The following is a 22,147-nucleotide window of genomic DNA, read 5'->3' on the forward strand; positions in this document are numbered from 1 at the left end:
ATGTAAAAATATTGATCTATATTACAAACTTGAAGTTCAGCATATGTGATAATGAAAAAAACACTTTTCTTTGTAAATTTGATTTTAAAACTGGCTGTCTCTTCCCAGTCTGTCATCTATAGCATTTAGTGCCTCTAATAAATACAGCATTTTTTTCAGTTGCTGTAGCTTGTGATTATTCACTGCTGTTTTTAAATGTTAACAGCATTAAAGAAGGGAGAGCAATGGCCAAATATTTAAATTCTTTATAACGAAAATAAACTGCCTTCTAAGATCAGTAATTAGGATAAAAGTTACTTGCCTTAAGATGAGAGCTAGAAGTAAAAATAAAACTTGCTAAAAATATGCCACACCCCAGCCCTAAAGCATCTAATATTGTGCTGGTTAAAAACAAGTGTCCCTGTTGCAAATTGTAGTGAATTCTGTTGTCAGATTAGTGAATTGTATCATTTTTACAGCTTCAAGAAATTCATATAAACACGAGAGAAGATGACAAGGTCTAGATCAAGATCACCACGATGGAAACAAAGGTAAATATTTATCTATAACTCTGTTTGTGCTCTGAAATGTAGCCTTATATAGGGCTTTATAGTGAAGACTTAAAACTTGTGCAAAAGTGAACTGCAATCTGAACATCATATTTTACAAAATAATTGATTTCCCAAACTATTTCTGCAACTTTTTTCAAAATCATAATTTTGTTACTATTTTTCAAGCTGGAGCTATTAAGGTTTTGGTCTTGTGAAGAACCTTGTTCAACTTGCATATTTTGGGACTTGGAATTGCCTGATGTACCGAACTCAAGCACCAAAATAGTTAATCTTATGTTTACTCAAATACCACCTGGTGAACTTAATGTCTGTGTCTTGCTCCTGTTCTTCCTCTTGGCCTACAGGGCGAGGGCCAGCAGATCGATTGCTAAAAATACTCCGTTCAAATACCTCAGGCTTTCTGAGCCTTTGGGGCTGATCAGTGAAATATGCCTTGCAACATAAGGCAAAATAATAACATGGGAGTTAGTGTCCTTGTTTTTCAACACTAGCATGGTAGCATGCGTCACTGACGTAAGCCACGAGAAGCACATCCAGCCAACTCCAGGCAGTTAAGTTACCTGCCTAGATTTAAGGACTTGCAATGCAAACTTGAGGTGTTAAAGCTGGAAGGCTGGAATATGACCTGAAGTTTTCAAAACCTATTAGTATGTAGTACAAAACCTTACTTTGTTTTGCTGGTTTTGGGTTGCTTTTTTTTTGAAGTAGATGTAATAATTAGGTTGGGGTGACAAAGGGAGTTTTTTGAATAACACAGAGAAATGTTTTTTAGAGAAATCCCACCTACTTGCATACTAGACTGATAATTGGCAATATGTCCTTGGAGCGAAGGACAGAGAAATGCCTGAGCTCTTGTAAAAATGCTAGCCTTAACCAGAACAACCAAAAAAAATTTGGGGTGGCAGCATGGGTGTGAGCAGTAGTTAGCTGCTATAGTTTAATGCAGATCTGTCACTCTGGCTTTGAACCTGTTTGCAGGAACAGAGGAAATAGTTATGCCAAATTGTATGTTTGCAATATGTGCTCAAAGAAAGTGACTTGAATTGTTTCAAATTCTAGTTCTCAGTCTTTTTATTCAAGAGTGTACAGTGAGTAATTGAATACTCTGATCTGGTTTTGGGCTTGGATTACTTTCAGGTTCTTGCTAGTGGTTTGTGCTGCTTTTCTTTAGGGAGATTTTGGCTAAAAATGCTTAAGCTGCCTTCATTTTTGTAGCTGTAGGTCAAAGTTCAAAGGTGAGAAGGGTGTTATTGAGTGGATCTTTGCTATTGAAAGTTCAGCTGCTGAAGTTGCAATAATAGTGCATATGTTCATGCATATACAGGTATACATGCGCACACTTTCACAAAAAGACCAAAAAAGTCTTTCTCAAACTTTGTCTCTTCTGCAGGAAAATGTCTACCTGTGTGACATCTGAAGTAGAATATTTTTATAATGTTTTCAATCAACACCTTTTTTTCTTTTCTTGGCATGATAAGAAAGCCTGAAAAATGTGTGTATTGGCATTTTTTTTACTTTTTTGCATTTCTTCATGTGCTTTTTTCCACTCCCCTTTTTTCTCTTGGCACTGAAAAAGATAGGGAATGCTTGAGAAGTGTGAAAATGTGTAACAGTTGTTTTCAGTGTAGTGGAAACTTCATATACATGAGACTAATTTTAGTTTTAAATGAAAAAATGTCAGCAGAGGAAAATGACTGACTTACCGATATTTTGAGCGGGTATTTTTTCCTATTAACAATTTCAACAGGGTTGAAAGCAAGCTTGGTATTCCAGCTGGACAAATGACACTGAATATCTTGTCATGTTCTTAAATTTTCTTGCCAGTTGATGAAAATTGTGTACTGAACTATACTTCCTTAGGGAATAGATGCTCTCATTAAGAGGTTGATTTAGTTTTATGGGACTACTCAAAGTGAATTTTATTTTTGCTTTAGGTCCTTATCTCCAGCATTTAGGAGTCCAGAGCACCATAGGCAAAGGCATGCTCATATTAATTATGACTGTGAATATAAAAGTTTTCGTAAGGACCCAAAGAAACCTATGCCTTGGAGAACAGATGATGAAAAATACGGACAAAGCAATTCTAGATTTGCACCTCATGGAAATAACCACCAGAGAATATATGAACGTAGATCACCTTCGCCAAACCTGAAGAGAATTCTCATGGAAGATGCTTATGGTCATAAACCCTACAGAACACATTCATCAGAAAGAACTGAAGGCAATAGGAGATGCCCGTTACCACCAAAATACTCGGAAATGCCGTATAAAGAGCATGATCGGCCATTTTACCACCACAGAACAGAAGATAGATACATGTTTGATCACTACAAAGTCGCTGGAAATGAAAAAGGAATGAAACCTTTTCATAGACCATTAGGGGCTCCATGTAAACTTGAAAGAAAATGGCATGAAGATGACTTGAGGCACCAGAGGTTACATGAAGAGAAGTATGTTCAGTCACCCAGAAGAGTGTCTGATGAATTTACGTCAAGGAGCTCTTTACAGAAGAGGTATAGGAATAAAATAATTAAAACCTGGGTATTGTGGTGTAAAGCCTCAAGTGAAAGTCTGTTTTCATTATAGTTGAAGATAACCACCTTGAAACACGTTTGCCACTTTGTAGTTTAATTATGGGCGACTGGTAATAGTGAAGTATTTGTCTTTTAAGTAAATCGTATTGATGGCTAGAGTATGAAAGGATATTATTTCCCTCTTAAGAGCCCCTGCACATCCGTACCTTGGCGTGAGGGATTTTGGGTTAACTTGGCACGCATTCTGCTGTCCAACATTCTTCACATATAAGTTCTCGCTTTCTTCTCTAGTGCAAGTGTAAATTGCTTTATGTCAACACAGGTATCCTGAAGATCACGATTACAGAGAATATGGGCACGCGTCTAACAGGGCTAAGGAAATGGAGAGGTATGACGGTGGAGAAGTAGCAAGAAATTCCAAGTGGAAGCAAGAACGTTCTTTTCCACCCTACCAAGAAAAGGAGGAACAAAGAAATCTGGGTGCCCAGTCTCACCGGTCGGCCGAAAGGGAGTACTCGGAGGGTTCTGTCACAAAGATAGCCTATGAATACAGTCACAAACGACGCAGGCATCCAGATGGGGAAAAGTTTTTCTCAGATGATAGAGCTCAGAAGTATGTGAAGCAGGAAGACCAGAAATACGGTTCTTCTAAGGGTGCCTGGAATAGCAAAGAGCTAGATTACTTTAGTGCTGGAAGAGCGAGACAGACTGAAGAAGGAGGGCATGTTGAAGTACCTGTTAAATATAGTTCAAAGAAGGGCTGCAATGCATGCGTTAACTCCTCCAAGATGGATGTTGATCTGAGATCCTTTAAAAACAAGCAGAAGGAAAGAGTAAGGAAAGAAGGGGAACTCAGGAGTAAAGTAGATTCCTCCAGTAGCCAGCATGATTCAAGTCATACTGTTTCAGATGTGAAAATGTCAGATGTCAACTGTAGGAGGGAGCATCTCACAATCAAAGTGGATATGAAGAAAATGGTGACCAAGTACAGGTATTTCTTTCCCCTCACCTGTTCTTCTTTCTTCCTGTATGCTTACAGTTCGTGAATATCAGAGGAAACAAGTGTTTCCTTAGGAGGTAACAAGGATGAACTAAGGTTGTACCTTTTTAATTTTACTATGTTTAAAATGTTGACTTGCTCAGACTGGAAGGTCATAGCCTGTTTCTATTTAAGAAATAAAACACTAGTTCATTTCGTGGAGATGTAGTAGCGAGTGGAAAGAACAGATATGGCCGATACAAACTGTAATTAAAGTTGCTTATTATAAGCAAATATATTATTTAAAAAAAAAAAAAAGCAGACATGCCCAGTCCTTTGTTCTGGAATGTGATGGCATTTTTTTTGGCTACCTGAGGAGTTCCTCATTTCTTTTGAAAACCAGGTAACCTTTAAATTGCATAAGTCTCAGTCACACATTCAGATGTTCAAGATCAAGACCAATAAAACTGTCAAAAGATTGAAGGTTTTTGGATTGTTATTATTGTAAGGAATGAAGTGGCAATCTGTTGAGGCATCAGAACCCAAAAGTAGTGGAGTATGTTTCTGTCTTGCATGTAGTGCTTGTGGTTGCCTTTAGCATTCCCGTTGTCAGCTGTATGGGGGGGGAAAAAGGGGGTAATACGAAAATCTAGGTAGTGGATACATGGTAGAGTAAGCGGCTTGGTTTGTCTAGGTATTTTCAGGATTTTCTGGTTTGTTGCCTTGCTGTTGTAGGCAAGGATGTTGTATAATGACAGTAATCCGTTTTGCAAGCTTATCAGCCTTCATTTTAAAGATACTCTGCCTCTTTTCCCAGATACAACATCTATGTAACTTTTTTCCTTTTCCAATATTTCAGAAATACCTAATGCAATTGAGAGTTATAAAGACAAGTTACTGTCTGCATGTAAGGGGCTAATATGAAAGACTGAGGGAAGGAAAGTGATTTTTGTTGAGACATGCATTTACCTTCCTAAACAATAATGTAAGGAAAACAACTTAATTCTTGCTGACTTTTGTTGCAAGCCCACAGGATGATTCCTGTATGTAGTACTCTGTTGCTGCTGGTCTTGAAAGTCATGCACAATGGACGTGGTAATTCAATGCGCATGGTTATTTTTTGCAGACTGAAGAAAGTACAGTATTGATTACAGCTTATTTTATGTGTAGAAGATTTGGTTTTGCAACTAAAATTAAAAAAAGTATAGCAAGCTAAAACACTAATTCTGCAGAAGCTGATAACTGGGAGTATCCATGCTGCGTACCTTAGGTACTTAAACACGTGACTGCAGATGACTGAGCTGATTCTTTATAAACCTTACAAGAAGGCAGATCATTCAAATCATCTGTGACAAATGCCTAAAATGAGATTGTTTGGATTCACTCTCATATGCATTCACTGGGGGGTAAATAGATGACTTCTGGGACCTGCTGTTTCTGATGCAATTTTTGCATGAAATTCTACTCCCCTACTTCTCAAATAGAGCATGGACAGGCGCATAATCACTTTGCATATAAAACTTTCAAGACAAAGACTTCACTGTCCATTCTGCAGTGTGTGAGCCCTCAACTTCTTTACAACTGACAAGCATTTTCGTTGCGAATAAAGCAGTAGAAATTTTAGTGTTTGCTTCCTTGTCAAAATAGCTCTTACGAAGCAACGGAACTATTTCAGGCATAAATATATTTAGAATTAGCAAAACCTGACCAGAAAGAAAAAATGTTAGACACATTCTTAAGTTTACTCACTGCCACTGGAAACATGTTTGACTAGGCTCAGGTGATGCAGTTACCAAAGATGCTGCGGTTTTGACATCTGTGAGCTGTTCTTGAAAATAGTCTGGTAGCTCTTTGTAAACAAAGACACAGTTTGCCTCCCAGAATTACACTAAAAAGGCTAACAATCTTCATTTATCTATTTTATTTAATAATTAGATAAAGTTTAAAATTTACCAATTTTATATTGCATACTTCACTGAAACAAGGATTCCCAAGACCGTAGTCATAGTTGGTTTTTTATTTTTATAGCTTTCCTTCCTTATGGCCCTTAGAGTTGCGATTTTGGGGTTGTTTTTAAATTAAAAGCAACAAAATGAGATTTCTGTTTCATGACACTTATTCCTAAAGCAAACTTCTTAATTTATTTTGTTCTACTTTTTTGTTTGAAGTTTTCAAATATTGAATTCTCTTCAAGTGAATATCTGCAATTTTTTATTTTAGGGCTGCTTCTAGTCATACTACAGAGAGACAGATGTCACACGATCTGGTTGCTATTGGCAGGAAAAATGAGAACTTTCACCCGGTGTTTGAGCACATGGAATCTGTAACACGCAATGTTGAAAACGACCCATCAAGAGAATTTACTCAGGAAATAATCACAATTATCCATCAAATTAAAGGTGGCTGTAATGTTGGGGGTTTATATGTATGCATTTATGTATTTATAACTACTGTATAACCTACGAACGTAGGCTGAGGATATAAAGTAGGTGGGTGGAGCATGGTGGTAAGAAGGTATCAGTCCTTAACGGAGGCCTTATTGTGGAGTGTTAAGGTAGAAGGGATTTCTTGCAAGTGCTTAAGGTTAAACTGCTTGTTTAGGAATGACGGGGTGGGGGGGAAAAGCTTATTGTAATCACAGCTTACTAGTTATGTATAGTTCCTTTAATTTTTCAGATTAGCTTTTAGACAGTTGCATCATGTTTAGCGTGGAACTCTGTTATTGAAGGATCCTAGTAGTTGCCATGAGAGAGGTGATAAATAGTCAACTTTCTTCAGTTTAATCTTACTAAATAAGGAGGTTGTCTAAGTTGGGCTGACCTAATCTCCTGCTTGAGAGTCTTAAACTGCAAGTGGAAATGGTTTCAAATTTAATCTTGGAAGTTGTTTGTATCTTTAACAGTTAATGTTTTAAAATATACAGTTTTCTGCTAAACACTTCAAATAGTACAAACAAACATTCTCGTATTTAATCTTTTCACAGCAAATTATTTCACATCTTCTGACATAACTCTGCATGAACGGTTCTCAAAAATTCAGGATAAACCACTTCCAAATACGAATGAAGCTAAAATAAGTTTGGATCCAGAGATTCACAGGTAATTGGTGTGCTTCTGCCTTAATTTATTTGCATTAAGGTGGTTAATCTTCAGGAGGCATTGCACAATATAGCCCGAGTGTTTGTTAACTGACTTTAAATTTTCCATACGTAGTCTGAAAAGAATTCTGTAGTTGGCTAACAATGATCTTGCTATTTATCCTGATGGTGCTTGTTCTTATGTAACTTTTCTGTTTCAGGAGGATTGACATGTCTCTAGCAGAACTTCAGAACAAGCGAACTGTGCCATCGGAATCTCCTCAGGTATTATTTAATTTTTTTGACAGTTAAGTGAAAATTACATAAATGTAAGTAACACTTTTTCCCCTTAAGCCACTTCTATGTTCTTTGAAGACTATCAGAAATTGAGTATTTTTAAAGAAATGCACACAAGCATATTTACGCGTACCACAAAGGTGCAAGTATGTGTTCACTGAGTAAAATGTGGATATTCTTCTAGAGTAGCTGGAGGGAGGTTATTCCTGCTCCTCAAACCCCTCTCTGATTTTAAGTAGTGTAAATACAAAATAAGTGACTGACATACGTATCCTAATTTCCATCTGAGATTGGAAAAACAGAAAAACCGTTGACGCCTCTTCTATCCAGATGTTAGATTGGCCCAACATACAGATTAGTCCTCCGAATGCTGTTTTATTCAATGTGTTTATTAAGGGATGTGGGATTTTATGTTCCCCTTTTAAGCTATATTTTCTGTGATTTAGTTACCCATTTTTTCTATAGTGCAAGTATGTGGAAAGACAATTTAAGATCTACTATTCTTAATGCTTACTGGAATTTGTGAATATTTTTTGTTGTGGTAACTCAGTAGGAACTTCTTTTGCTGAAATTCTAGTGTTCTGTTTAATGTTGTTTGGAAACTTGTATCAAGGCAGATGGTGCAAGAGAGGGTAGTTGTTTGGGACAAATTATTATTACTGTTTTGGATTTGGGATCTTTGGGTTGATGTGCATCTGTCCTATGTCCAGATGGTTGTACTACATTAACAAGATTATATATGGGATGCAACCCCTGAAGGACAGAATCAAGTCAGTGTTTAGCTATTATGAGCTAACTTGGCTTCAACCCTTGCTTTTAACTAGAATATTATGAGAGTTTTAGAAGATCCAAATGATCTACGGCATGATATAGAAAGGAGAAGAAAAGAGAGATTGAAGAATGAAGATGAGAGAATGTTTCATGTAGATGGTGCGGCTCCAAGGTAATTAGCTAATAGCAATCCTATTTGCATAAGCCCATGGCTCTCTTCTGCATTAATTTTATTGACGCTTCCACAGTTGCATTCAAATTTGTTGTGATTCCTTCCCCCTGAGTTTGTGAATTTGATTTGTATTGAAATTCCACCGATGTACAAAATTCCACCAATGTGTACTGCAAATGTAGTATGTAACGGGGTATTGCCTTGAAAGAGGTTAAGTTGCAGTAGGGAGGGGAAAAAAAAATGCAAGCTCAAGTTGCAGACCTGAGTAGAAAAAACAAATCTGAAGACACTTAACTATTTTTCTACTACTTTTTGTGGTATATAACAGCATTCTCTTGATATTGTTTTTTTTCATAAAGTCATTCTAGAATGACTGCGTTGTTTTGCTGCTCTAGTTGTTTGTAATGTCGTGAAATGTGAGAAATTCTGATTCTTGGAGAATTGTATGAAATAAATTAGATTTTTGGAATTGCTTGTTACTGCTCTGAATTCCTACAACAGGTTTAATAAAGATGTGTGGCCCAGAGGTGTTTGCTAACCTCAGTCATCCTTTTTTGCTTTGATGTTGTGAGGTTGGCTGACTTGACTTATTAGTGTTAGTAATGTTGACTGAAGATTTGCCAGAGTGTAATGAAATGCATCTATGTTGTAGTCATGACTTGCAGATACCTCTTGCTGTTCATTCATTTTAAATACGGTCTGTAAATGGCAAATAGCAGCAATACATGCGTACTTAGGAAAACTGACCTGTAAAGCTGCAGAGGAAACACTACTTGTATATTAGGCTTTTTTTAAACAAAAACAAACAAACAAAAAAAAAGAAAACCAAATTATTGGACAGTTGCTGATAGCCTTTTATCAGCCTGGGGTTGTATCTTTAGTATACGTTTGGCCCAGTTGTCTGGGAAGGCTTTTTCTGCTACTTCCACAGTTGCTGTCTTCCCTACCTTTCATATACACCACTTAAAGAAGGAAGCTCACGCTTCTCTAAGAAGTGTGGCTGTCCTGGGGTGGGGGAGTGTGAAATTTATACTGTCAGCTCTAGTGAATAGTGTATTGTGAGCTGAGGGCAGTAATTAGATGAGGAGGAAAATTTTCCTGAGATCGGGATTTTTTCATAGTCCACATGTGAGATCTTGGCAATACTTAATCAGCTATTAATTTATTTTACATCCATGAAAACTGTTTCTGTATGTTTTGGGAACTATACATTTGGATTTCTGGTGATTACTTCTCATGTGTGTTTTATTTAGAGGTTTTATGCACATCTGTATTAACAAAGTACCCAGTAAAAAGTCAACATCCACCCCCCCCCTCAAAAAAAAACAACTGCTTGTTGATGATGAAATGAGCATCAGCTCACATCTAGCGATTTATCAGAGCTTCTGTCTGGTTTGGAATTTTGCAAAATTCCAAACTTTATACAAATTTAAAGATAGTACAGTACAAAACTGCTGAAATGCAAAAAGCAGGTCAACCGGCAGAGGGCAGTGACAACCAGCTGTGCAGATGTAGCTGGGTGAGCCAGGGAAACTTGATTTGATAGTGAGGCTTTCAAGAAAGCAGAATATCTCCATTAATTGTCATTGCCTAAGAGAATACAGCTTACTGCGTAGTTCTGTGCAACTTGTACGCTAATGCTAAGCCCTAGTAATTTTTCAAGTGTCTTAGATCTAGATCGCTTGAAAACCATCACTTTACAACTTCTAAGTTGTTCTAAGATGTTAGAATAAGGTCATTTAAATTACCAGGTGTTGATATATTATGGTTTGGGGTTTTAATTGTTGTCTCTCTCTCTCTCTCTTTCTCTTATGCACATCAGGAATCAGCAAAGCTGCAGTCTTTCAAAATTACAAAACTCTCAACTTGATGGCTTCCAAAAGCCTATGAGGTTCATTAAACCACCTTTCAGGAAATTTATTGGGAAACCTCACCTGGTAAGCCTAAATATAGAAGTAGTAGCTTCTGCATTTTTTTGATCTTTTATTCATGATTCGGTTTCTGCTGCACTGTTTAGGCTGATATGACTTTAACAGTCTGTGAACTCTTGTCTTTAAGTTCCCAGTGAGGCTTTATCTTCAGACTTGCTCAACAATAAAAGCGGTCATAATTTCAGTTATAGTGCAACAGTACTCCTGTAGACATCTTTTGCAGTGCAGAATAATGCAAGTGAGCTAAAATCACTCTTATGACCAGATTCTGATTTAAAACCAAAACAAACAAAAAAAACAGTTCTTTTGCTTTAGAACACCTCTGTAGTATTCTAAAACAACTTTGCTGTTGTTTTTTTATAACCTAGCAGGGAAGTTGTCAGAAATTTGTTTCTGAAGTCTAGTTTAGATTGATGTTGGGTGTAACTATAGTAGAATTAAAATATTTTTTCAGAGTCTGGAAATAAGGTGTGCAACCCTAGAATTCTTACTGAGTAGCAGGAGCAGGTCAAACTAACTTAGAATTTATAACGTCTTACTGAAATTGATTAATCGAACTACGAAACAGTACAAGCTTCTCTTATAAAGCTACAAACAATATAAGTTTCTGCATATTGCATTTCTCCTGCTTCATAATGTGATACTTAAACACAAATTAGAAGGCCTTGTTACTGAGCAGATAACCTGAGGTAACATGGAATAGTTTGGGAAAAACTAGTTGTCAGCAGCTGGAAGGGAAGGTCTGAATCCTTGGTTTGCGTAGGTAGCATTCACAGAGTCACAGCGTGGCTGAGGTTGGAAGGGACCTCTGGAGGTCCCTTGCAAACCCCTGCTCAAGCAGGTTGTCCAGGACTGTGTCCAGCATTGTTACTGAAACAGTGTTTCTCCTTAAGAGAGAAGTTACGGAAAGATCTTATTCTAAAAGCAAAAATGAAGAACGTATTCCAGAAATAATTAGAAATGCTGGAAATTATATTCCTAAAGATGGAATGTTATACAATGGCATAGCTTGTCTGTGTTGATATTGAGTTTATTGAAGCTAGTTTGGGCACTTATACTTTCTTAGGATCTCTTTGTAATGTACTTTAATACTGAAATGGGAAAGACAGTTATAATAAGTACGGTAGTAATGTATTTCTCCCATTTGGAAAATCCCTTCTAAACAACTACAGTCCTATTTCTGAGTGCTTGTGCTTGTTTAACTTGGGTAACTGGTAAGACTAGAAAAACTTTATTAATTTTGTATGATATTACTCTAAAACCTGTTTTATTGTGGGCGCAAAACAAGGAGACTAATAGAAATTGTCATTCTTTATACATCATAGTTAATACCCTATGGGCATGGTTCCAGAAGACCATACAACTTTCAAAGTCCACCAAAAGTAGCTTTTATTTAGTCAAAGTTGTGGTTGTCATTGACATGTAGCTGCCTGGCAAGTATAAGTGTCTCTCAATGCAAAACAACACAATGCAACAATTTTAAAGAGTAAAGGGTATTAAGATTGAGATTGAAGCCCCCAAAACACATACTGATTGCTCATTTTGTTTGCAGTGACTGTATTACTCACAGGGTGTTAGCTGTTAGTTTGAAATAAAAACTGACTTGTTAGATCTGCTGATGATTCTGAAGACTGCATTTTGGTATCTGCTAGTAAACTGCAAGCATGCAGTTCTTAGGGAGCTTATCTTCCTTAGGGGAGATGGGATAACTCCTTGGTGCAGTGTATCTTTCAGAAGAGCGTTATCTGTGAAAGCATAGGTATTAAAAATGCAAGGGATGACTCGTCATTATGTCAGCCATGCAGAAGTTTGCAGACGAAGTGGGAAGTTAAAACACTTTGGTTTGCCATTCACGTGTGCCAGTAGAAGTGAAATGAATCAATGCTTGCCACCTGGCATAGAGGGGTTACAGGCATTTGGCAAAGGTGTCCGGAGTATGCTAATTGGCACTTCCTAATTGCATCTTCTCTTCTGTTTTTGTTCATTGTTCTTGTTTTTAAATATTATTCTGCTCCTGTTGTTTTTCTTGTTTTTCTGCTACATCTAATGCTCGATATGTGAAGTAATGCAGAATGAAAGTAGTCTTTTCCCAGGCAGAGCAGATCACTTATACACTAACTCTCATATCTAAGACAATATAAACAGTTCAGCTGAACAGGCTAGCTTCAGTAGTGTGGCATTTCCTGTGGTGTGTGGACACCCTATATGAGAATGTAGGGTCCTTTCTCAAAGGAGAGGAGTTGTTCAGGACTGGGTGCCATGGGAGCAGAGCTTATCCTGGTGGGGGCACCTCCTCAAACTTGACCTTCATATATGTAAGGTGCTAGCACTGCTCTGCTATTTACTGTGTGAGTTGAGAACTGGAGCGCTTTCTAAGTGGTCAATTACAATTTCAGCCACGTGTACCTTGTGAACTGAGCAGGTTTTCTGTAGTAAATTCAGAGCTGCATGACTGTATCCGCTACTGCTTTATGCAGAAATGCAATATTAATGCAGTCGAAAGCATCCTTAAAGCAATGAATGAAGGTAAAGACCACTCATGCCTGTTCCTTACAAGAGGACAGAGGTCTGGAATTTGAGATTCAGTCTTCTAGCAGAATAGAACTGCTCAGATGTGAATGCTGCCATATGTGTTGGGAAGTGTAAGGACCGCGACTAAAAAGTGATCTTCAGAGAAGAGTGCATTGGATTTAAGAAATGGTTTGATGCAACATCAGAATATTGATGTTGGGCCAACCATATTTATGAAATAGGAAACATCCTAAAATGGAGCATAAACTATGGGAAACAATAATGTGTGGAAATACTGAGGAAGGGATTGAAATGTAAGCAAGAGCTAAGATAATAGCTGCCAGATAGGAAAGTAACTGTGGTTTTGCTTACTCTTAGATATGTGGGTAGAAATCGTTTCAGTGAGCTCCACAATATAAGCAGAGCTCTCCAGTTTTTGTGGGAAGGCGTCTTATGTTGCAGAAGAGATGTAGTGATAGCATATTGTATCAGCAAAATTGTAAAGGTGTGGAAAACACATGCAAAAGTATGCAGTAGACATCCCTTATCACTTCTGTTTAGAAGTGTTGTACGTGTACTTTTAAAAACCCAGACCCCAGGAAATGCACAACAAGAACTCTAACCTTCAGCACTCCTCCCAGGCTTGGTTGCTCTTGTTTACAGATAAATATATATACAGAGAGAGGGTACATCAGAGAGCCACGCTTCAAATGACAAGCATAACAGTGCCAAGACTAAAAAAATATTTAAAAATAGTATTTGACAGGATAAAATACTTCATGTTAAGTTGTAATACAGGATTTAATTTTTTTTGTCTGAATTTACTAATAAAGACTTTCCAGTTTTGTTTGAAAAACCGCAATGAAATTTCACTATCTTGTGTAAGAAGGCATGTGTATCAGTACTGATAAGAGATGGTTGCTTAAATTCAAAGCCTGATAAACAGATAACATCAGATGATGTTAGGATGTTGCCTCATGTAAAGACAGATACCGTGTCAGTCCCGTTAAAATAGAGTAAATTATCAAAAAGTGATATTAACATCATTTTGGTTCTGTTGGTTTTTTGTTAAATGGGCAATATTAGTCATTTGGATCAAAATTGAACAGGTAAATCTCCTGTTGCCTACTTCTGGTGTCCAGTTTCCATTGGTTACCAATATTATCTTTTCAGGGCAAGGTATGAGAACCTTTAACAGCAGGCCAGCGAAGGCAATATGCTTCTCATGTTAGTATTTAAATAAGTGTTTAATAAGTGGGAGATGAGCTTAATCTTGAGAATAGCTTTTGCCTCAAAGATGTAAATATCTGTCTAGCCTTGCTTGTTATTGACCGAAAGGCTAAAGAATGTGAGATCAGAACAAGCACCTACTTGTATTTCTCAATTTTTTTCTTAAAATTAAGTCTGTTTTAGGAAACTTCTGAGCAGTAGATTGCTAGAGATCTGTAGATGAAGTAGTTCTAATGGATTTTTTTATGAATGTGCTTGAATCTTGGGGTGGAGGAAAGTGTAGAGTGAGGATGTCCATATTTAGCGAAGACAGACTTTCTTTAATTCCCGAAGTTCTATTTTTAACTATAACAAGAAATGTTCTTGAATGGTTTCTCTTTTAATTTTGCTGAGTTCTCAGCTTTAAAGAAGAGTGAACTTCAGTGGGGAGCTTCCTTATTTAATTATGTAGTGTATGGAGAAATAACTTGATTTCATGGAGTGTCTTCATATGCTGATAAGAGAGCTGGGAAGTTTCTAACATGCTTTTTCCTCTGGGTATTTCTTTTTTGTTTTTTTTGTTTGAAAAGCCATTTTGACTATCTTGATCTCACTTCATAAACTTTCTTCCTCTTTTTTTTGTTTCCTGCTGAGCTGCTTCTCTTCAAAGTACTTTTCAAAAGCTAAATAGTTGAGTTGTAGGCAATAACGTTCTTCTAAAAAAAAAAAAGCTAGTTTAAATTCCTGTTAAGAGTTTAATTGCATTACAATACTGCTCTGTTGCATTTATTATCCACCCCAAATTACAAAGTGTTAGAAAACATCCAAAAAGCTTCTGCCACTGGAAAGGTTTGATATTTTGTTAGAGTACAGAAATTCTATAAACAGCAAAGCCTGCATTTGCATTTTATTATAAAATGCTAGTTTATTTGGAAAAAAAAAATAACAGCACTGGAACACTTTTGTGATTCTTCAAGAGGACTTTTAAATGGAACAAAAAATTGAATTTGGCCAAGAGTTCATTAACAATTTAGTTCTGTCTGCATTAGAGGACATTAGTACCTGTTGGTATGTAAATGTAAACACAATTGTGTACCATGGTTGGAGAGAGTCATATCTTAGCTATATGGATCTTCTCAAGGTAGCTGTTGTGGGAAAAGTTGGAAAACGGCCAAAATACACAGGTAGAGAACAGTGGCTGGGTGGAGCGCTCTGTTTTATGCAACTGTGGCTGTTTGACTGGAGCTGTTCAGCGTGTTGACACAATTTCAGTACCCCTTGTCTGCTCCGCTTATTTTTGAAAACAGGTATGTTTCTGTGGCAGGCAAGCGTCTTCCAAAACGCTATTCTATAATGCAAAGTTAAAAGTAGGATCTTCTATGGACCGATACAATGTGGTACACATCTGTTTTCTGGTTGCTCCGGTGGTGTGTGTAGTAGTGTTGCATGTGTCTGTTGTACAACACACTAACCAACAATGACCATATGCTACCCAAGGATCTCCAGAGTACTAATCTTGTTCTTATTCCTGACTCGAGGGATGAGTGCTATTCTACTACACTTCCTGCATGCAAATTGAGGCATCTGTTCTAGGGGGACAGGGGTGCAGAGCCTTAACAGAAGAGATTTGAGCAGGTAACAACCCAAGAGGATGATATTCCAACATGATGGTTTGTATCATCTTTGGTTTCCGTGGGCTCTGCCATTGCTTCAGCCAACCTGGACTCCAGGCCATTTTCTCCTATTCTGGTGCCTTCTAACAGTGTCTTTGTGTCAAACACTGTAAGATTGAAAGGATTGCAATATGTTAGTGTAACCATGGAAACTTTTGCTTTTGACTGTTTTCCTTCATAACTTAACATTAAGCTAATAACTTTGTCTCTTTTCCCCCTAGAATTCTTATTATTCTTCAAAAACAAGTGATACTTTCCCTCATAGACGCATTAGAGGACACCTTGAAAATACAGGACCCATCAGAAGACACTTTAAGGTACAGATCAGCTTTTATCAGATGCATTTGTTAAATAAAATTGAGGTTTTGATCCTGTTGAGTTCAGTAAAGAGATAGATTTGAAAGTATTAAATGACATGGAAATAGTGGCATTGTTGCCTAATTGTTTCCATTGAACTAATTTTGGAGGTAAGAAGGTCAGCAGAGCTGAGTTGTCCAGGATTATATCCATACAGTCGAAAGAAATAAGTTAACTCCAAAGTTGAGAATGGAAAGTGCAGGAAGTGAACAGTGACTAGAAAGATAATCTGTTCAAAACCAAGCTGAGCAGCTTTCTTTCCTTCTCCAAATATGTATGGGAGCCTGAACCATTTCCTGAAATTAGGATTTTCTGAAGGCAGTACAATTCATGTATTAATACTATTATTTTGATGGCTTTTTCATATAGGGATTTCTGGGGAACTAATGTTTTGTGTGAACCCTGCATATTGCTATCTATTCATTTTGGGAAAAAAAAAGTAAAACTTTATTTTCAGGGTCTCAAGATGATAAAGGGGTGAGCAGGTGTATTACTTCCTGTGATAATGCAGTTTCTTTCTAAAATCTTTTAATTGTAAAAAGTATCATGGGAGCAGCAAACAAACACTTTCTTCTGCTGATAGTGGCATGCTATGCATGGATTGAATTAGATGTATTTATATCAGAAAAACACAACTTATACTCACTTTCTACTTTACAAGTACCCCTACTAATTATTTAACAGGAGTAAAATGACACACAGACTAGGTAGTGATCTTATTTTGTAGATAGGGGAATTGAAATAAGGCTTTGGGTAAGTTGAGTAGCTGGTGTTTTGGATGAAACTTTGAAGGGTGAGGAGGTTCCTCCCTCTCCCCTCCCTGAAACTAAACATAAGCAAACTGTTATGAAAATTTTTGGGGCTCTCCTGTTTAGGTATGCTTTGCCAGTCAACCTGCCAGATAGCTAAGCTAACAGTATCAAAAAGGGCTAACTCTATTCTGGTGGTGGTGGTGGGGGGTGTGTGTGTGGAACTTTTCCAATCTGAAGCTAGTAAGTCTAAAATGTCAGCCTGACATCTCTATTTTAACACGTAAGGACATTGCAGTCTCTTAATTGGTATCCCCTCTGTATTGTCAGTTGGTAGGGGACAGATAGATCATTAGCACTGGCTGCTGTATCATTATATCAACTACCTACGTTGCCTCATATTATGAAGAAAACAAAAGGCTGCCTTATTTTACTTCAGCCAAGAATTCTGCTGGAGATCATGCAGACAGGAAAGTGCTTGCTTAAACTGTCATTGCCTGTGCATATGAAACCCGAACATTGCTGTATCCAGTGATCTGTCCCACGGTGTTTTAAACTTGTAGGGAAAACAGCATTTTCACTGGTATTGCAGTTTCCATATATGTACATTACCTTTTGTCACTGCCATGGAAACAACATTGCTGATTTGACATTAGTTTCATCAAGTTCTCACACTGAGTTTCCTCCCTCATAACATAAAGGGTTTTTCCCTCCCATGCTGTTGCTAAAACCTGCCTAAGGAAGGCGATTTGATTCCTCTGTACTCAAGAGCCTTCCACTGATTATTAAAAACAAATAAATATGCTGCTTCTGGATACATAAAACGGAGGAGTTCTAGCTGAATAAGCAAAAACGGGGGTTTATTTAGATTATTTTTGCAAGACCATATGTTTTTCAAAAGTTTAACATAGTACCAAAAATATTTTTAGAGCAGCAGTTTCATAAAAGATCTGGAGAAATCGTATAAAAATTAAAAGGTCTTTTTTGTAGTAACACTTTGAAATGAATCACTAAGCCACATTTAAGTGGTATGTGCGTGGTTATCTTTTTGAACTAAACTCCGTTCTGTTTTACACAGTTCAGTGTATTAATGGCTGTGGGGAGAGGGAGCACGTGGTACCATGTAGCTGCTTGCTCACTCTCCTCTTGCTCCCACCTCCAAAAGGACCAGGGAAAAGAATAGGGAGGGCAAAATCAAGAAACTCATGGGATGAGATGAGGAGAGTTAAGGAAAGGAAAGAGGATGAATAAAGAAATGATGCAAAGACAGTTGCTCACCACCTCCCACAAACCGACTGCCCAGCCAGTGCCCAAGCAAGAGCTCCCTTCCCTTAGTTTTTAGCCAAAACACTGGTGTGGTGTCAGTGCTGTTGTAGTCACAAATCCAAAATACAGCACCGTGTGGACTGCTATGAAGAAAACTGACTCTATCCCAGTGGCACGTTGGTATATGTTTGCTCTTACAGAGCTTGAAGCCATCGGTTCTTAGGCACTGTGATTAGTGTTATTTGTAAAATAGTCTTAATGTAAAAGTAGATGTCACTAGCATATTTTTAGACTGTAAGTGAACTGTTTTCTCCTGTACCTTAGACTACCTCATATTCCTCTGACCTGTGTATGAGTTCAGTACCTACATACCAAATGTATGATCTGATAACTTCCTCTACAGCTGACTCTGCTGCGTTAATAATACCTCTATTTCTCTTCCTCCCTGCTTATGTAGATACTTGAGTTGAAACTTAAGTGTGTGTATAATCTCACTTTCAATTTCTTGTACATTTTCTCCCTTTCCTATTCAGTCTGCTCCTTCGCTTGTTGCTGTACAAATGCAGTGACAGACCACTAAGGCCTCCTTTCTAGCCACCTACGTCAGAGCAGAGAACCACAGCAGTTGTGGGAGAAACGAGAACTTCTAATGTTAACTGTGTTCAGTGGCTTAATTTAGCATTAAAAATGCCCTTCAGCTCTCCCTGTGGTAGGCTTATATCTACTTAAGGAATTTACTTGCACCTAATTGTGTTGTGCTGAGACTCAGATACCTCTTTTTAGTAGAGGAGTGAGTTAGCACTTAGTGGCCTTTTGCAAGTATGTCCTCTGCCCACAAGCACTCTAAGAGTAACCCTGGGGAACTGATGGGGACAGCTTCTCCGTTAGCTCCTACGTAGTAGGTGGGTGAAATGATTTTTGAAATAACAAGAACTGTGCATAAAGGAACCTCTGTTCTGTACAGTCCCTTCTTAGCTGTTCATCTTCCACACAATGGAAAATGGTGGAAAAACTGGTACCAAACTTATCACAACCTCAGAGCGTATAAATTTTTTGTTGAAGTGATCCTTACTCTGTCAAAAGGACACGGATTTCACCAGAATAATTACATCCTTTACATACAGTTTTCTGTCACTACTACATTTGAAAACTTAACTGTGTTACTGGAAAACTAAGTGAAATTATGATTGATGGGGATTTCTTGTGCTAAAGTTTTTTACAGCATGTTCTGTTGGAGGTCTGAGTGCTTAGGATTATAGAAACATTTTTATAACTTCTATCAGTGTTGGTCTTGCTATATTGCTCTTTCTGTGTCCGTGTAATGCCACTCACCTGTAAGCTTTTTGTTACTTCTGGTCTTCATTCCTGTTCCCATGCTAGGTTGATGTACAGTATTTCAGTCTGGAAGTGATAAAAGCGTAGAGTAATTTATGTTCAGACCATAAGATAGCGTAGAACTGTGTGAAAAATAGTCACACTGACTTCTGTTTAGCATAACTGGTTTTGGCTCAACACCTTTGCCTGCTGCAGTCTAACATCAGTGAATTTAGTGGTAAGTGATGTTAGTAAATGTATTGTACAATGTTTTAACACTTTCCATTTTTCAATGAGGAAGATAGTTTCAGATGTTTTAAACAGTAAATACAACGTGGCAGTTCTATGATCCACATAGTAGCTAGTAATCTGAAGAAAAGCAAATTGAAAATAGAGGCTCAGCACTCGCAAATGCGGATTCTTGCTCAGAACTGTAGGTTTTACCTGTGTATATAACTGTAAATATAAACTATTGAGTTTTGGTGCCCTCATCTTGTGCGTTTTTTTTCTCCCTACCCTTACAGAGCAACTTTGCAGATGGTCGTTTGCAATCCCATTATAAATCAGGCTTAGTACAGAAGGGTTTATATATTCAAGCTAAGTACCAGCGGTTACGTTCTGTTGGTGTAAGGGGATTTACCACTAATAAATTCAGAGATGGATTTTTGAGGAAAGAAAAGGTGAGTTGGCTTAATTTATTTTTCACTAAGTCCTTTTATAAAATGTGAATATTCAAATGATCTGCTCCAGTGTTTAAATCCCCATGGAATAGCTTGGAGGGGATTTCTTGGAGTGTTGGCTCTTTGCGCTTTCACAGGCAAACTTGATTCTGCACTTATTTTCTTCATGATTATGCCATAGGAACTTGCTGAAATTTGTTTTGGATAGTTGCAAATCAGAGGCAGGCTCTGAGATTCTGTAGTTACTTCTGTTCTAGTATTTTCTCCTTGATCTCTTATTGATAAGAGAAAGCGGCCCTCTGCGTAAAAATGTTACATCCTCTCAGGCTACAGTTTTAAGTTAACTTGAAGGATATTAAGACACTTTTTGATTAACAAGAGATGAAATACAGACTTATGTTGCCTTAAGAGTTCATCATGTGCTTTGAATTACACACTTGGAGTACTGTTCTGAATAAAGCATCCTGCAGCACATGGTGTCTGTAAAATAGTTTAAGCTCAAGCTGAAGCAATTAGGCACATCTGTCCTACACCTCCTGGTTTGTGGTGTGTATGAGGCGGTGATAGTGTTGAAGCGCAGAAGAACTTTTGAACGGTATGAAATGTTACAGCTTGTGGGAGGACAAGCAGTTGATCAGTTCTAATAAAGGATTTGTTTTAAGTATGATCAAAGTTTTATGGGGTTTCTCAGACGTCAGAGAATTGGATTAGATGACCTACGCACCCCACTACCTGTTAAACAGGTTGCTTCTTGCTAAAGTATACAGGTGAATTGCTTTTAAATATGCATAGACTCCAAGAAGCTGGATCTCTGAAGGGTGAACAGAATTGGAATTAGTGGAAAATAGATGGAAAAGGTTTTTTCTAAAAATAACAAACCAGTAAAATGGGCATCAAGTGCCATAATTTAATTTTTTTGCAGTGAGCTTTTCCCCCGTTAATTTCCAATGCTGTTCCTTAATTGGATATTAAGGTTCTTGTCTGGAACTTATTAAAACAATCTTAACAAAATCTGTCTCCTGGAGATTATGATTTGAATTAGAGAAGCATAATAAGATCTGAATATTGATTTTTGACCAATGAAGAAATTGGGTATTGTTGAGTTGAGGTAAAATCTTGAAGAATAAGTAGGACAGCCATTATCTTAATAACATACTGATTGCTGGTTAGGTTAACTCTTTAAAAAGCAACCATTCCTTAGATTCTAGCATTTCTCTTATTTTGTGTAGCATAATAACTACATTTGTCCTTAAGATTTGTTGAACTAGTCAGGACACCTTCATGGTTTACTTCACTATTCCAAAATAATTGTGTATGCATCCTTTGCAGTCTTTACAGTTTTATTGTTCCAACCCATAACTGAAAGAATTTGTTACATACAATAATACAGTACTTGCAGGAAGGTTGGGAGCTTGCTTTTTTTCTTCACTGTTACTACTTGATGGTAACGATTGTTTTATTTTTCTCTGTAGGGAAATTTAAATATTGGGACAGAAACCTGAACTGAGCTCTGATCCTGAAGTTGAAACATATAACACAGCAAAGGGAACACCTGTTCATTTTTTGCAACTTTGTCAAGACCTAAAATAGGATAAAGGAACTAACCCTGTAACTTTCTTGATTAAAAATAACTTTATTTTTCAGTAGTGGAATGCTGCGGAACTTTTTTTACAGTTTTAATAATTGCTTTTAAATTACAGTATTTGAATGAAACATTGTAATATGTATCTTTAGTTCCTTTTGCATACCGGTCTCAAGTAAAGAAGTCATTGAAGGGAGTCTTTATTTATTGAATACCTTTTCTTCTAAGCATGATGTTACAGATGGAACTTGAGTTGTTATACCCGGAAGTTTATATGTTGGAAGTTTATTGCTTATGTAATAAAAGAAAAAGGAGAAAAAAAGTGCCTGAATTGTTTGGTAATAGCACATTAGCTCAGGATTTTCCAAGTAATGACCTTCTAGGTTGTGCAATAGATCTTACACCTCTGTTCAGTCATTTCTGTAAAACAGTATTTTGTATTACTTCATTTTAATTTAGTAATATTCTTGGGTTTCTGATGTCTATATACACCTG

At 37.3% G+C, this 22,147-nt stretch overlaps 1 protein-coding gene across 1 annotated transcript in view; it reads left to right on the plus strand.

Moving 5' to 3' along the window:
• Positions 1–21,974, plus strand: part of BCLAF3 (BCLAF1 and THRAP3 family member 3) — a 29,296-nt gene extending 7,322 nt beyond the window's left edge. The window contains exons 2-12 of the mRNA XM_080576409.1: positions 459–530; positions 2,486–3,064; positions 3,408–4,076; positions 6,285–6,463; positions 7,048–7,162; positions 7,362–7,425; positions 8,262–8,380; positions 10,203–10,317; positions 15,926–16,021; positions 19,915–20,070; positions 21,543–21,974. Coding sequence (XP_080432535.1) covers positions 490–530; positions 2,486–3,064; positions 3,408–4,076; positions 6,285–6,463; positions 7,048–7,162; positions 7,362–7,425; positions 8,262–8,380; positions 10,203–10,317; positions 15,926–16,021; positions 19,915–20,070; positions 21,543–21,572 — 2,163 coding nt within the window. The 5' untranslated portion in view covers positions 459–489 and the 3' untranslated portion in view covers positions 21,573–21,974. The remainder of the gene's footprint in view (positions 1–458; positions 531–2,485; positions 3,065–3,407; positions 4,077–6,284; positions 6,464–7,047; positions 7,163–7,361; positions 7,426–8,261; positions 8,381–10,202; positions 10,318–15,925; positions 16,022–19,914; positions 20,071–21,542) is intronic.
• Positions 21,975–22,147: the final 173 nt, after the last annotated feature.

The sequence above is a fragment of the Anser brachyrhynchus genome (genome assembly GCF_964034855.1).
Source record: "Anser brachyrhynchus genome assembly, chromosome: 1".
Classification (NCBI taxonomy): domain Eukaryota; kingdom Metazoa; phylum Chordata; class Aves; order Anseriformes; family Anatidae; genus Anser; species Anser brachyrhynchus.